Source organism: Nesoenas mayeri (genome assembly GCF_963082525.1).
Source record: "Nesoenas mayeri genome assembly, chromosome: 12".
Lineage (NCBI taxonomy): Eukaryota > Metazoa > Chordata > Aves > Columbiformes > Columbidae > Nesoenas > Nesoenas mayeri.
This window is the reverse complement of record NC_137547.1, coordinates 3030286-3046098: the sequence shown is the minus strand read 5'-3', so window position 1 is coordinate 3046098 and position 15813 is coordinate 3030286. Positions and strand designations below refer to the sequence as shown.

At 44.6% G+C, this 15813-nt stretch overlaps 1 protein-coding gene across 1 annotated transcript in view; it reads right to left on the bottom strand.

Moving 5' to 3' along the window:
- Positions 1–13161, bottom strand: part of LONP2 (lon peptidase 2, peroxisomal) — a 40062-nt gene extending 26901 nt beyond the window's left edge. Inside the window, exons 1-8 of the mRNA XM_080352210.1 lie at positions 12809–13161; positions 11361–11595; positions 10548–10679; positions 9336–9458; positions 8852–9012; positions 8071–8165; positions 6551–6809; positions 641–782 (exon numbers count right to left, since the gene is read on the bottom strand). Of these exons, the coding sequence (XP_080208336.1) occupies positions 641–782; positions 6551–6809; positions 8071–8165; positions 8852–9012; positions 9336–9458; positions 10548–10679; positions 11361–11595; positions 12809–13041 (1380 nt within the window). The 5' untranslated portion in view covers positions 13042–13161. The remainder of the gene's footprint in view (positions 1–640; positions 783–6550; positions 6810–8070; positions 8166–8851; positions 9013–9335; positions 9459–10547; positions 10680–11360; positions 11596–12808) is intronic.
- Between the last annotated feature and the right edge of the window lie 2652 nt (positions 13162–15813).

The following is a 15813-nucleotide window of genomic DNA, read 5'->3' as shown; positions in this document are numbered from 1 at the left end:
TTGGTCTGAGTCCCAGAATTCCAGATAAACTACACTTAATAGCTGATTTTCACAGAAAGCAAATACTCACCACGACATAATCAGTCAAGGAGTGGGGATCTGTTACTTAAATGAAATACTTAAGTTCAGAAAGGCAATTACAACACTAATTAAAGAAATGCTGCTAATAGAACATGCAACTAGTCCACATTACACACTAGGTAAAACCCTTCGTTCCAATTTAAGCTTGTATCATCAAAAGCTTCAAAATATATTAAAATTATTCCACGAAAGAAAGGGAAAACTTGACAAATTCCAGCTACTGCCTGGCTGCTCTACAATACTTTCTTACAGCATTTGGACATTAAAAATCAACACCTTGAAGTCCTCCAAATAAGTAATGTTTAAGACTTGAACAGTCTTTAAATGTACCAAATCACACAAATACTTCCTGGTGTTTAAGTAAAGATCTCTGAGATCAAAGCTACCTCACTTAGCAAGCTCTGTAACCCTGTGCATTGTGCACAACGGGCAGAACCTACCACGTCAAAACACAGCACCTGTATTTCAACACAAACCCTGCCACTGTCATGTTCCCTTCTGTCCGGTGTTCTATTTATGAATTCCCAAGGAAGCGCCACGTGCAGCGTCGAGCCCTCACCTCCAGCAAGGCAGCCGCGGGGTCCCCCTGCAAGCTCTTCCCCAGCTTATCCACCTCGTCCAGCAGGAACACGGGGTTGTTCACCCCCACGGTCTTCAGCCCGTTGATGATCCTGCCGGGCATGCTGCCCACGTACGTGCGCCTGCAGGGACACACGGAGCACAGGTAGAAACATCACAAACACAACACAGAGGAGGATGCAACAATACACAAGATTGTAACAATTCCTGCTTTTTGCTAAACTTCCTGGAACTAGTTGGTAAAAATATTGAATATGCATCTGAACTAATATAAGCAATTATATCAGCAGATGAAACTCCCAGTTCCATGGTGGTCTGGAAAGATAAACACATGTATTAAGCTATATCCAAATGTTATGGCTTGTGGGTATTTTACATGATTCAGTACAAGCATCCTTGCACTATATGAATATACAGAATCAGATCTGGGAACCTCATTAATACCAACATTTTAATGATGACGATACTGGGCTTTTGTCATCAAAACCGGGTCCACACAACAAGTTACAAATTGTGGCAAAGTTCCAAATATGCTGAACTGTAAATGTGCCCTCTATATACAGCACGCTTTAATTAATACTCACAAAAATTAACTCTATTATGTCATTTCAACTTGACATAAAAAAAACCTGAAACAGTGCAAAGGAATAAACAAAGTTAGGAGTCTGAATTCATCCAGCAAAGGTAGTAAAAACTTCCTTCACAATGCACAGAGCAACTACATTTTCCATGCACATATATCCCTTGTCTGCTGCCTTTATCACAGTCTTGTCTTCTTGTGCCATAACTAAATCAAATACTATAATTAAGAGTATGAAATGCTGGTCACTCAAGAACAAATACGTGAAGTGCTGAATTACAGAGCCTGGCCCTCCCAATGCAGATGTGCAAACAGGCCCGTGCCCTGGGATCTGCTTTAATACAGCCTGGAACAAACACCACGACATTTACAAACCAAAAATACCACCAAGTAGTTTCAAAAGATACTAGAGAAGACTTTAACTAAAACCAAGCAGCCCTCACACCACACAGCAATGGTGCTAGTGCCCTGGAATATCTGACTGCTGAGAGAACGAGTTGCAGTTACCGTATTTAATTCTAGATCTGAGCAAAAAGGGAAGTTTTAAAGATGATCTAAAGAGCAAGAAATGCAACAGAATTCCAGTTTGCCTGTTGCTGCCCCCACGAGCAAGTTGATGAAGCTGGAAACAGGCTTCTAAAGCAAACAATAGGAAAAACATTCTACCAGGGACAGAAAATCTCCTTTTTTAAAGTATTTTTAACATACCCTGTCCAAAGCAAGCCTTGGGTCACGAGCTGCCGCATAGAACACTTCAACAGAAACCACAGCCTGAGCGAAATGGATCCAACGTTACAAAAAGGATGAAGTGGTTCCCCATACAGCCCCAAGAGCTTTTCAAGAAACTCAAAGGTCAAAATTAAGGGAAGTATCGTTGGAAACATGGAGCAGTTCCGCAAAACACTCAGTCTGCACAGAACTGGTGTTAACAGAAGAGAAAAGCCCTCGGTGGCTCTAGACATGGAAAATCTAAACAACTAACTCCATATAGATGGTTAATTGATGCACTAAATTTCAAATAAAGCATGTTTAAATTTATTTACGTAAATTGATCAGGTATAACTGAAACTATACATTTTAGTCTCAATCTGTGACACATCTTCATTTATTAGAGAAGGACCAATGTCTATTTTGCTACACTATTAATCAAAGACTCAACGTCTCCAAGGCAAGGAAAGAATGCTGATGTAAATGTCATATGGAGGATGATGAAAAACAATAATGTAGTATTTTACCTTGAAAATACAGACTTAGGTAGCCTGTTTTCCTTTCTAAATGGTTATTACGGAACACACCTCAACACAGAAGTCCCTGGTAAGACATACCCTAAAAATATTTACATACAAAACCACTAGAATATATTGAGATTAAAAGCCATTTATCTATCTGGCCATCTGTAACCTGTGAAACTCAATACTGCAGTTTGTGAACGGCAGCCACGCAATGTGATGTTAGGCTTTATTTTCATTATTTTAGCCAGAGCTGAAAGGAGGAAAACCAGTGTAAGACAGAGTGCTTCACACGGGGGGAGAGCAGAGTTTCACCACGAGCTCACAGCACCAGGAATAAATGGCACAGTTACTGCTTTCCTTTCCAAAAACAGAAAGTCACACACACATGTGACAGTGAAGATCATATAGTTCCTGTATAAAGCAAAATATCAGTACTAAGGAGACCTTAAATGTAGTGAGCTGCTTGGAAAAAAGTCCTAAGTTCTCCTTCAGAACTTGCTGGGTTGGGGGGTTTTGTTTGTTAGGGATTTTGGTTGGATTTGTTGCAGGGTTTGTTAGGTTGATGGGGTTTTCTGGGTGTTGGTTGGTTGATGTTGTTGTGGTTTGTTGTCGGTTTTTTGGGTTTGGTTTTGTGTTTTTCTTTTTGAAATACAAGTTAACAATAAATGTGACCCTGAAGAGCAGCTGCCAACTTCATGTACACTGTGATTAAGGTACAAAAGACGTACCCATCATTAACCAACTGACATGAGATCAATGATTTCTGAGCACCTGCAGAACAAGGGAATATTATTCAAGTTTTAGATCCTCCTGCACGACAGGAGGGAGACAGAAGATGAAGTTATATTTAACTAATAATTAATAGATGTATTGTAAGTAAGAAACTAAACAATCATAACTAACATCACCGATTATTTCTTAGTATAGATGTATGTCACAATTTCCAAAAATTGTAATGCATACGTAATAATTACATGAATATAAGCAACGCAAGAGCATCCAGTCGCTGGAGCACTGATGGAGGGTGATCCCCAGTGCTGAGAAAATAAAGAATGATGCTTAACAGTAGAACTGACTCTGCTGTGAAGTTTATTTCTTCAGGTCAGCCCAGCACGCTAATTTACCACATGGCAGAGCACACGGTACACCTGAAACGGCAAAATCCAGCGCTCCCCTGGCCCCGCTCACTCAACCGTGCTCCCCACCCTGCCACACTCTTTTCATTTGCTTTTACTTTGCCCTGCTGCCCGGGCTTGCTGCAGCTCTCAGCCTGCACCTTGCGCTCAGAGCTGCTCGCAAGTGAAACCCAACCACAGTTTCTTCTTTGACGTTCTAGTACATTTAGTACATTTTTCTTTTGATGTTTAGTACATTAGTAGGGACACACAGGATCGCAAGTCTGCAATGCTAATGGAATCCTGAGCTTAAGCCTGAAAGCCTAACAAGAAGCCATAAGGAGAAAAAGAATGGCTTCTAGCATGGAATATTAGAAAATGGGCCTAATGAACAGTAAACCTCAGAGAACAGCAGCCTGTGTCTCCTCCACTTGCACACCAGCTCTGTAATTCCACTCCATGCAACAGCTGGTTTCTATTTTACCCACAAAAAGCTTGCCAAGGGGCTCACACTAACTGCCCCCAGGTTTGTTTTTCAACTCCACACCTGTTTGTTAAGGAGTAACCACACGATACTCTTGCTAACTGTGGGTAGCATTTTCCTTTGCTGATGAAAAAATAAACTGTCTTATCAAATACTTCCCATCAGCTAATTGCAAGGAAAATTTTCAAAATAGAACTTAGAATGGTTAGCTTCTAACATGCAATGATAATTTAATAATGCCCTCAAAAATACTACAGCGACAGCCACCAACACCTGAGTCAGAGGTGATGACAGGGTCCTGCTCCCCTGGAAAGGGACTTCAGTCTGTAATGCTGAGGATTCCACAGCCTCTAGTGGTCTCAGTTCAAACAGCAACACGGTGTTGAATCATTTTAAACTGCTTTTGGGATCCGTACCATAAGCAATCCGAAACATCAGAATTCTTATTAAACAGTGATTAACAATGAAGTTTCTGAATTACAGCAATCGTGAAGGAGGAGGACAGAGGTTTGCTTCGTTTCCATCAGTGTATGTAAATGGGTACAAGACGGGCTGTGGCCAAGGTTTACAGACAGTGACACAAGCGCAGAGCTGCTGCACGGGAAAAAAGGTGCATTAAAACAATGTTTCTGCAAACATCCAGTGCTGCTGGGTACGTCAACCAAACTCACATGGGTAAAACCCTTAGACATGAGCCCCTCAAGCTACAAACTCCAGGTAAGCGTTAAACACTCTGAAAAACTAAAATCCTGACAATTTGCCACTGAATGTGCACAGGAATAAATGCACGTTGCTCGTTTTATCAAGAGTGCCGAATTAAAGGGTTATGAAACAACTCTGAATTTTCAAGTTGTCATCAAGTACAAAATCACCAGTTTGTTGCTTTTACATCTCTAATGTTCTGTTCTAAGAAGTGATCAATATTATATTATGCACTAGCTCGCTAGAAATGCATTATATTGAGATTTGTAGAAGTTTGTGCCTGTGTTCAGCACAAGATTTCCCAGCAAGTGTCCACCTGAGACTGGGAGCTTCCACCACCATGACCACAGAATCACAGAATCGACTGGGTTGGAAAAGCCCTCAGAGATCATCCAGTCCAGCCCTTGGTCCAACTCCAGTCCATTGACTAGATCACGGCACTAAGTGCCATGTCCAATCTCAGTTTACAAACCTCCAGGGCCGGTGAGTCCAGCACCTCCCTGGGCAGCCATTCCAATGCCTGACCACTCTCTCTGCACAGAATTGCTTTCTAATCTCCAGCCTCAATTTCCTCTGGCAGAGTTGAAGCCCATGCCCCCTTGTCCTATTGCTGATGCCTGGGAGAAGAGACCAATCCCCACCTGGCCAGAACTGCCCTTCAGGTAGTTCTAGAGAGTGCTGAGCTCAGCTCTAAGCCTCCTCTTCTCCAGACTAAACAAGCCCAGCTCCCTCAGCCTCTCCTCATAGGGCTTGTGTTCAAGTCCCTTCACCAGTCTTGTTGCTCTTCTCTGGACCCGCTCCAGCCCTTCAATCTCTTTCCTGAACTGTGACGTACTCACACACCAAAAAAAAACCTGCTACACGGCACCAAAGAAATAACTGATAGCTTTGCTTCACAATAACTTACGTACTGCTTTAAGGAGAGATCTGATTCATTAATGTCACAAAAAAACCCACAACGTGGTTTTATAGGTTTTCAGAATACTAATAAATTCATTATTCCAAGTTTCCTACACTGCATGCAATAAGCATAAAAATATGTTTAATGGAACCAAAAATGCAGCACTAATGTTTGGCAGTTACTTCTTTACCCATTCATTGTGCTTCCAACTGCAGGGAATGCAAAACAGACCAACACGAACAAATGGTTTAAGAGACTAAGGAGTACAAAAAGAGATGCACCCTCAAAATAAATGCTAAGGAAATTCACTCAAAAAATCTCCTTCGAAATCTTCCAGCTTGAGTGTCCTTGTAAAAACTTCCTTTTGAAATGGGAAAATAGTACAGTACCAAGTTTGATATATTAAGTAACTCAGTTGTTATCCTCTAGCAACTTCTAAACATCACCCTCAGGTCTTCCTCCTGTTCCAACAATGCAAAGTGTAAAGTACTGCATTGCTGCTCATAGGCTGCTTTACATAACTACATCATTACACACCTCTTAAAAAGCAGAAAAATCAGATCTACCATTTAAGTTTCCATGAGACTTCCTACTTTCAGTGTCAAAATGACTGAGGATGAAATTCCGTTCTTCACCGCAACAATAAAGGGCAGCAGCAGAAGGAAAGAAAAAAGGCCACATCGCACTGAACATTCATTCCTGTTACTAAAGTTCTCTCCTGAATAACATCATTGAATGCCAAGAAAAATCAATTACTAGCTACCAGTGTTTGAAACAAGCAAAATTTATCTGTATTAGTTAAACAATCATAATAATCAATACATTCTGCAACAAACAAAAGAACAAAGTGCAATCAGAATAGGAAGAAGTAGTTACCTGTGGCCTCGAATATCAGACTGATCACAGACCCCTCCGAGAGCAATCCTGTGGAATTCTCGTCCCAAAGTCTTGGCAACTGATCTCCCAACACTAGTTTTACCAACTCCTGGGGGCCCCACAAAACAAAGAATGGGGCCCTTGAGGTTGTTTTTAAGCTGGCGGACAGCCAAGTACTCCAAAACTCTCTTCTTCAGCTTCTCCATAGCATAATGGTCATTATCCAACAGAATTCGAGCTGCACGGATTTCCAGGCGATCTATCAACAGAAGAGGTATCAGTACGTTTCCTTTTAAAAACAGAAACCATACATTCTACAATAGATACAAATACATTCATCAATGAAATCCCCTGACGCACATACATTTCAGATGATGTTTTCCTAAAACAAAAGTATTATAATTCTCCCTCAATCAGGAAATTAACATAAGATAGGTCGAAAGTACTGAGAATGAGATTTTAAAGGGCCTCACCTTGTCACTGTGTCATGCATTGAAATCTGGTTCAAACGAACTTAAAATCTATCCTAGAACAGCAATTTGGTGATACACGAATTTTTCTGCATTTGCTTTCTCATCGAAATAAGCGACCCTGTAAGGTCTTCTCAAAGAACAACCTCATCCCCCTGTCTTCATCACCTACTTTCAATAAGAGTCTGTAACTATCGGAGAGCAAGAGCCTTGAAGAGCGGATTCACTTGCAGTGATTTGGCACTGTACAAAATACCCTGTGACACTAGAACTGGAAAAGACAGACAAACACCTCTGCTGGTGTGCTACGTTACATTTCTTTTAAAATCAGATTGTTTTTAATGCTATTCAAAAGCCTCACTCGTCAGCAGCCACTGGAAGGAATGAAACCCTTTCCTGCAGCAGTAAACCTTCTGGAAAGTCAACTTGCCCACTTCATCTACTTGTGTTGGGCAGGAGCAAAAATCATGTTTGATTTTGTACGCTTTCCCCGCTCTCCATTTACACTTACTGTTCCCATAGCATCTGCTTACAACTTCCGAAAACCGCCATACAAAGCTGACATGATACTCAGTTTTTTAATTGTACCAGAAGTTTTAATTATTAAAATGAACTACAATCGTGATGTCTCATCTTTTTTTTCCTTATCAGACTTAAGACACACCAGAACTCTCTTCAGGAATACGAATGCCTCAGAAAGGTACAAGAGCTTTTCTGTCCGATATATAGGAACTAATTGGCTGCTCTTTTCTTCATTATTTTAGGTACACATTAGCACAGATTCCAAGTAACAACACCTGTATTTTTCTGTGCAGGTACTCCTAAGACTTTTTAAATTCACATGCATAGATGCACAACCGGACTACAGTCTACAGATGTTACTTTAAGCCAGGCAAATCGTAAAACTGCAGTAACACATCATTGCCATTGTTATGATCAGACAATGAGACAAACATTTGCGAGACATAACTGAATGTGAGTGTTTACCGGATGGCTACCTGGCCTGAAACGTCTGTGCAAGAGACAATCAACAGTAACAGAAGCGTTTACCTTTTGTACTCTTATTCCACGGCAATTCTACCATCAGTTCCAGGTAATTTCTTGTCAAAGCATATTCTGGCATTGACTGGGGCATCTTCTTTAATCTGGAAATACATGCATAGAGTTCGTAAGGAATTAATGGTGAAGTAAGGCTCTCCTGCACCACAACATAGATATTGGGCAAACCTGAGGTCACCAGCAAACCCTCACACCTTCTGACAACCAGAATACTGAAAACACAAGTTGCTATTCCATCAATCTTTGCGTAATAGGTTATTATAGGATAAAAAAAGAAGGGAAAAAAAAAGAGTCAGTTCCCTACGCACACATTTCATAGACAATGCATGAAATACTGTACAGGCGTCCTCACTCAAGAAGAGGTTGTTAACAATCATATAACCATGGATAGTAAGTTATCCCCTCACCAGAGAAAAGGAGTGGAAAAAAAAAAACTTAAAATGAGGTCAGTTTATTCATTAATTATTAACAAGTGCAGTTTTAGTTGTGTTGTTTGTTTGGGTTTTTTTGACATCTTAATAAGACGGGGGCTTAGAGCTTACAGTTTAATGCTACGTTACTGTATCAACCGCATTCTTTGTCAATACCTCTGGTGTTGCAAAAAGATGAAATGATGACATTTACAGGCAAAAACTGGCACTCCACTAAATTTAAAAAATAATCTCCAACACACAACCAACATAAACAACTCACCACATCAGAAAAAGTTAATGTCAGGATTTGGTTTAAAAAATAAAATAAGAAAAGAAACCACCATTTGAAAGTCTCTTACCTCTTTATTTCCTTCAGACAAACTTTAAGGGCTTGTTCTGACATACTGGATGCTCTGACCTTTTTTTCCAGCATGACAACATCATCCTGATCTTCCTCCTCCTCATCCTCTGTAGTGCTTGGGATGTGATTGATTCTTCTGTTAGGACGAATAGCTACAACCTACCAAATGGAAAAGAGAGACAGTGAATAGTATTGGGTTTGGGGTTTTAAATAAGGTGTGAACTTTGGGGGTTGAGTGGCAGCCATTCAAGGGGCTGGGAGAGCCTCCTTCACAGAATCATTCAGAATCATTCTTTCCAATGAATAATTTCACAAAGTGTTATTGGTACTACTTAAAGAAGTTACAGTCCTAAGTTTACTCTATGTATTTCCTAAGTGTATTTATCATCTACCCTTAACCAGCAGAGACCAGAACAGCCTATTTAATCGCACCTTTATATTTATTTAAGATCTTGAAGTATCACACCTTCAAAGGTCCATACCCTTTTATCGTCGTCCTGTTTGGGCTTTCTTGTTTTCTGCAGCAGCTTCAGGCCTTCAATTTGTCTAACGAGCAATGGTATCGTCATCTTGAACCGCTCTTCCAGCCGAACAGCATCTAAAATCTAAGAGCAAGGAGTCAAACCCCCAATGAGTTCACGCTGATGGATCATCAGACTACGGGAGGGGAACATGCAGGTTCTGCTACTGCCTTTGGACTGGAGTTATAGAATAAACGGTTCAGGAAAAAAGGCACCAAGAAAAGCCCGGAGAACACAGCACACAAAATGCAGCCTCAAGGGTCTGGGTGCCAAAACTACAAAACACTCCAAAATTGAAAAAAGTCTTTTATACTGTCTGGTTTTAAAGCACATTCTTATTTTAGGCATATTTTCTGTGGCAAACATCTACCACCATTCTATTTTTCAGCTAGTGCTGCTCAGGAAAGAGCGAGCCCTCTGACAAAGTCACAGCACAGTTAACCCAGGAAATAATCACCTGGTGCCTGAAGTGTTGGGTTTGTTGCTGTTTTGGTTTGTTTCGTTGTTTTGTTTCATTTTGCTTGTCTTTGAGAATTTTATACACTACTCCATTTCCATGTTTAACGATGTTGATACGTGGAAGAGGGTAAAATTCAGCTCAAAACTTCTGAACACAGCAAGCAAACACAGAAATGAGACTAGGAAGCATCGAGCCATAAGCATCATTTTTGCATAAAGTTATTTTGACATACTACGCAAATTTAACCAGTGTCTCAGTGTTTAAAAAACTCTACATTTCAAGACGTTTTTAAAAAGACTTAAAAACCCTGATTCTGAAGCTGTTGGTATTAAGAGATGCACAGTAATCTGTCAGCTGTGACGAGTAAGTAAGATTTCAACTCAATTTGAAGAAAGTTTCATCATCCTGACCATGGGAAGGAAAAGTCCATGTTGTATTTCTTACTGTTTTATAAAATTAACCATTTCCAGTGCTAATTAGACTGATTTATCTATTAGGTGAGTTCAGAGATAGAGCTAAATAAACACTTCTAAAAACAGCAAAAAATCCTTTTTATAAGTATTCATGCTCAGTTGTACCACAAATCTCCCGGCACAACATGATCACGGTACAGCCTCAAGTATAAGCAATTTCAAAATTATTCAAAAGTGATTAACCGTAAAAAAAACAGCAAACACCTACATCCCCTTAGAAAAGTTTATAGAAGATAATACCTGAAGCTTCTCCTGGTTGGACGTACGGATGATAGAAGTCAGGATATCCGGCAAAGCTTCTCTGGGCAGACTGTCTAAAAGGTGTCTCAGCTTCGCGACTGCAGGAACCGACATATCCAGCATCTCAACCAGCTGCAAGGAGCACACAATGAACAGCTGTGTTGCTTTTGCAATTGTTTGAGTACCTGACCCGTAGAGGATGGCATGTGTTAGTGCGAAACACGCCTAGGTACTTTAACAGGAAAGCTACTGAAATACATTTTTAAGAAGTTACAGAAGCAGCGCTAACTCAGCAGCAGGCAATCAAGACTCTGGGCCTTCTGCTTGCTCGAGAAGTTCAGAAGCATCTTCATTGTTTGCAGCACTTTTCTCAATGCCTGCATCTCCCCAGTCAAAAACTTTCCCAGTTAACACTATGATGACTCTTCTTCTATACATCCTTTAAACTCAAATTTCTTATACCTGGGCACATCAGTTTATAATCAAGGCTGTAGAAGGGTGTTTTTCATTTAATAATTAAAAAAAAAAAACCACAAAGCGAACCTCACAAAACATCAATCATTAATTCTGGGAAAAAAATATTCGAAAGTACTCCTTTAACTGGAGCGTGTTTCTAGTATTGTCACATATGACAGCACTGCCATACACAGCTAGACTCATCTTGCAATGAGGAACTCCACACACACACCTTAAGCTATAACAAGAATAGTCACTGAAATATATAACAACTACAGAGAGAAAAGGGCAGACAGGAAGCAAACAAAACCGCTATAAATATTTTGACATACCACATGCAGGATTAAAACAATTTACCTGTACCGCATACTTGTAGCATTGTTCCGACAGCTCTCCCAGCCCCTCCTCGGGCTTTTGCTGGTTAGTGAACTGCTCCAGCCGATCCAGCTGCTCGACCTCGGCCACGGGGTAGGGCTTCTCCTTCAGCAGCTGCAGGATCTGGAAGCGGCACAGCCCCGTCACCAGCAGCGTGTAGTGTGGCTTGGGCCAGTTGCTGCCCACCACCTGCACGGCCAGCGCAGCCGTGCCGATCCTGCAACACAGAACGGCCACCCGTCACCGGTCACACTCCACGGAACATCTCCGGTACCGCTCATCAAAGAGCAAACAAGGTAAAGCTTGCAGAAACCTCCTGTCTCGGAGTTACTTATCATGGAAAGCAACCGAGTTATACAATCTCGTTTGTAGCACAGGTTACAAAACCAAACCCTAAATTCTGAATGTGAATAACTGAAACACTACCTATAACAGGATAATACAATACAGTCACCTGATTTAGAAACGTGTACTTTTTTCACAGAATCCCAGAATGTCAGGGGTTGAAGGGCCCTGGAAAGCTCATCCAGTGCAATCCCCCCATGGAGCAGGAACACCCAGATGAGGTTACACAGGAAGGTGTCCAGGCGGGTTGGAATGTCTGCACAGAAGGAGACTCCACAACCCCCTGGGCAGCCTGGGCCAGGCTCTGACACCCTCACCCCAACAAGTTTCTTCTCATCTTTCAGTGGAACCTCCTGTGTTCCAGTTTGCACCCATTGCCCCTTGTCCTGTCCCTGGTTGTCACCAGAAGAGCCTGGCTCCATCCTCCTGACACTCCCCCTTTCCATATTGATCCCCAGGAATGAGTCCCCCCTCAGTGTCCTCTTGTCCAGCTCCAGAGCCCCAGCTCCCTCAGCCTTTCCTCACACAGGAGATGCTCCACTCCCTGCAGCATCTTGGTGGCTGCGCTGGACTCTCTGCAGCAGTTCCCTGTCCTGCTGGAACTGAGGGGCCACAACTGGACACAAGATTCCAGGTGTGGTCTCCCCAGGGCAGAGCAGAGGGGCAGGAGAACCTCTCTGACCTACTGACCACCCCCTTCTAACCCACCCCAGGTACCACTGGCCTTCCTGGCCACAAGGGCCCAGTGCTGGCTCATGGTCACCCTGCTGGCCCCAGGACCCCCAGGTCCCTTTCCCCTACACTGCTCTCCAACAGCTCGTTCCCAATTTATACTGGAACCTGGGGCTGTTCCTGGGTTGTTCTCTGCCAGCCCCGCCAGGTCCGCTGCAGCGAGAGAAGTTTCGTGAAGGGAGAAGCGCTTCCCCCCGGCCCCGCAGTGACAAGATGGCAGCGGACAGGGACAGGGCAGGAAAGGACAGCGCAGGGTCAGGACAGGATAGGGAGCAGGACAGGACAGGACGGGGCGGGGCAGGGCCTGGGTAGGGCAGGGACACGGCGCAGCTCGGAGCCGCTCCGGGCCGCACCTGTGCAGCGCGGGCAGGTCGTCGCAGTCGGAGGTCGGGTCGCTGGTGTTGGGGATGACGCCGATGATGGTGCTGCGCAGCGACGTGCCCTTGAGCAGCCGGCTGCGCACCAGCTGCATGTTGCGCGGCGAGTCCACGCTGGTGCGCATGGTGGAGCCGGGCAGCAGGACGCCCTCCTGGGTGAGCAGCAGCGGCAGCCGGCTGGGGATCTGGATGGCGCTGCCCGCCGCCATGGCCGCTCCGCTCCGCTCCGCCCCGCCCCGCCCCGCCCCGCCCGCTACGGGCGCCCGCAAGGGACAGGCGGCGCCGCCTCGCCGGGCCCTGCCGGGGTGACACACGGACACACAGACACGCGGACACACAGCCCCGCCGCCCCGGGCGGTCACCCCGGGTCACTGCGGCCGCGCTCCGCGGTGTCTGTTCCCGGTGCAGGGCAGAGGCCGCCGCGGTTCGCGCCGGACCCGGCTCCCCAGCGCCGCGGCTCCGCAGCCAGCAGGGGGCGGGCGGCGCTCGGGCTTCGTGAGGGTTCGGTCTGTAAAACGCGGGGTGTAACGAATGGATAATCCGTTAAACGGGCTGGTTACTCAATGAAACCCGTGTTTTTACACAAATCCGCTGTCCCGTGTCTGTGCTGTTGGCCCCAGGGCTCGGGACCCGCTGTCCCCCAGCACAGGGCGGTGCAGCCGCTTCCCTGGCGCTGGGGCAGCCCCGCCGGAGCGGGGAGCGGGGCCGGGGCTGAGCCCCCGGACAGGGCCGGGCCCACGGGGACACGTCCCGCAGCCTGTGCTGCGACCGGCCCGGGCACAGCGGGGACCGGCGACATCCCCGGGCCAGCCCTGCGACAACCGGCCCGGTGAAAGAGCTCCCAGCGCCCAGGCCCGATGGACAGTTACACAGAGTGTCATTTGTTGGAAGGGAACTGGAAAGCTCACCCAGTGCAATCCCCCCATGGAGCAGGAACACCCAGATGAGGTTACACAGGAAGGTGTCCAGGCGGGTTGGAATGTCTGCACAGAAGGAGACTCCACAACCCCCCTGGGCAGCCTGGGCCAGGCTCTGACACCCTCACCCCCAACAAGTTTCTTCTCACCTTTCAGTGGAACCTCCTGTGTTCCAGTTTGCACCCATTGCCCCTTGTCCTGTCCCTGGTTGTCACCAGAAGAGCCTGGCTCCATCCTCCTGACACTGCCCCTTTCCATATTGATCCCCAGGAATGAGTCCCCCCTCAGTGTCCTCTTGTCCAGCTCCAGAGCCCCAGCTCCCTCAGCCTTTCCTCACACGGGAGATGCTCCACTCCCTGCAGCATCTTGGTGGCTGCGCTGGACTCTCTGCAGCAGTTCCCTGTCCTGCTGGAACTGAGGGGCCACAGCTGGACACAATATTCCAGGTGTGGTCTCCCCAGGGCAGAGCAGAGGGGCAGGAGAACCTCTCTGACCTACTGACCACCCCCTTCTAACCCACCCCAGGTACCATTGGCTTCCTGGCCACAAGGGCCCAGTGCTGGCTCATGGTCACCCTGCTGGCCCCAGGACCTCCAGGTGGGGTTTTTAAAAACTTAAAATTGGGTCCAGTTTTAAACACTTTACCTTTTATTTTTTATTCCTTCCTCCCTGCCCCCTCCCCGATGGAAAGAGATCCAATGTCAAAATTGCGCAATGTACCGAGCCCCATTAGCCAGTCCCCCATGAATTGCTGGCTTGCACAACAGTTTTGAACAAGGGTAATTCTGTACAGAGGGCAAATCGCAGTGGCAATAAACTGAGGATTTGCAGTGCACAGGTACAGCTACAGTAAAACTCTTGCTTAATCGTGCACTTTATTAACACCTCAATATGTTGGCCTACTGGAAAATGCAAGTTAACAGATTATATGGAAATATAATACTAACAACCAATTTAAATGCAAGAAGTTATTACAGTATCACAGTATTACAGCTGAGAAAAATACCTTCTAAAGCAGCCACCTCAGGTACCCTAGAAATAAGCTGAAATTTAGTACGCTGTTCAACATGACATTTAGAAAACATTAATACGAAAGGGCACATAAAACAGGAATATGGAAAGTGTTTTGTGAGCTTCCTGATGTTAAATATAATTACTCTGTAAACATATGTTTGGCACTCACAAAAGTTTAAGTGTTTCTAGCTATGTTAGTTTGGAATGTGAACACAAACCAAACCCAAAGGTTAAACATTTGCCTGTCGTATTTAGGGATGAATTTCTTCAGTCTGAGTGTTTTCATCAGAAAGAATCTACCAATCTGATCATGTTTATTCTCCAGGCTGCCATTCTTTCACTCCCTCAGCATGACTAGTCCCTGTGATCATTAAAAATAGTTTCTTAATTCATTCTGGAGCTGTATCAAAATTCTCAGCGATTGCTTTAAAATTCCTTTCCATTTCTAATTAACTGTTCACACCCAGGGCTATATTTTACTGCAGGTACTAAGTGTGCACTGCAATAGGGCCACATCCTGATCACGATGTCTAGATTGCACTTGATCCGCCAAATTGGTTTTTTGCTTAAATACAACTGGATCACATTTGAGCAACAGCCTTTCGGAACTTTTTCCTGGACTAGCAGAATGTTTCTCGATACGCAGAGGAACGGCTGGTGTGAAGTGTTGAGACAATTCCGTGCCTGCAGCTCGGCGGATTTGAGGTCGGGAGGGACAATGGCCACATGTTCTGACCCCTCTGGCTCCAGCAGCCACTCCTGCACCACGTGCTCAGCACCAGTTCCCCTGGGTTTCTCAGGGCACTCAGCCTTGACTTAATGACTGACCCTAATGGGAAGCCACCACCTCCATCGCTATGTTTTCCAATCGTTTTTTGCACTTTGCTTATAATCTCGGTTTCCAGAGACTGGTTTCTGTTGTACCTAAACAGTTGCCCACTAACAGAAAAATTGCTCCTCTGTGAACATGGCCAATAGTCCGTGATCAAGTCATGGCTTAACTCTGAGCTTCTCTATTAGCCATATTTCTCCTTTTTTATAAAATAAAAT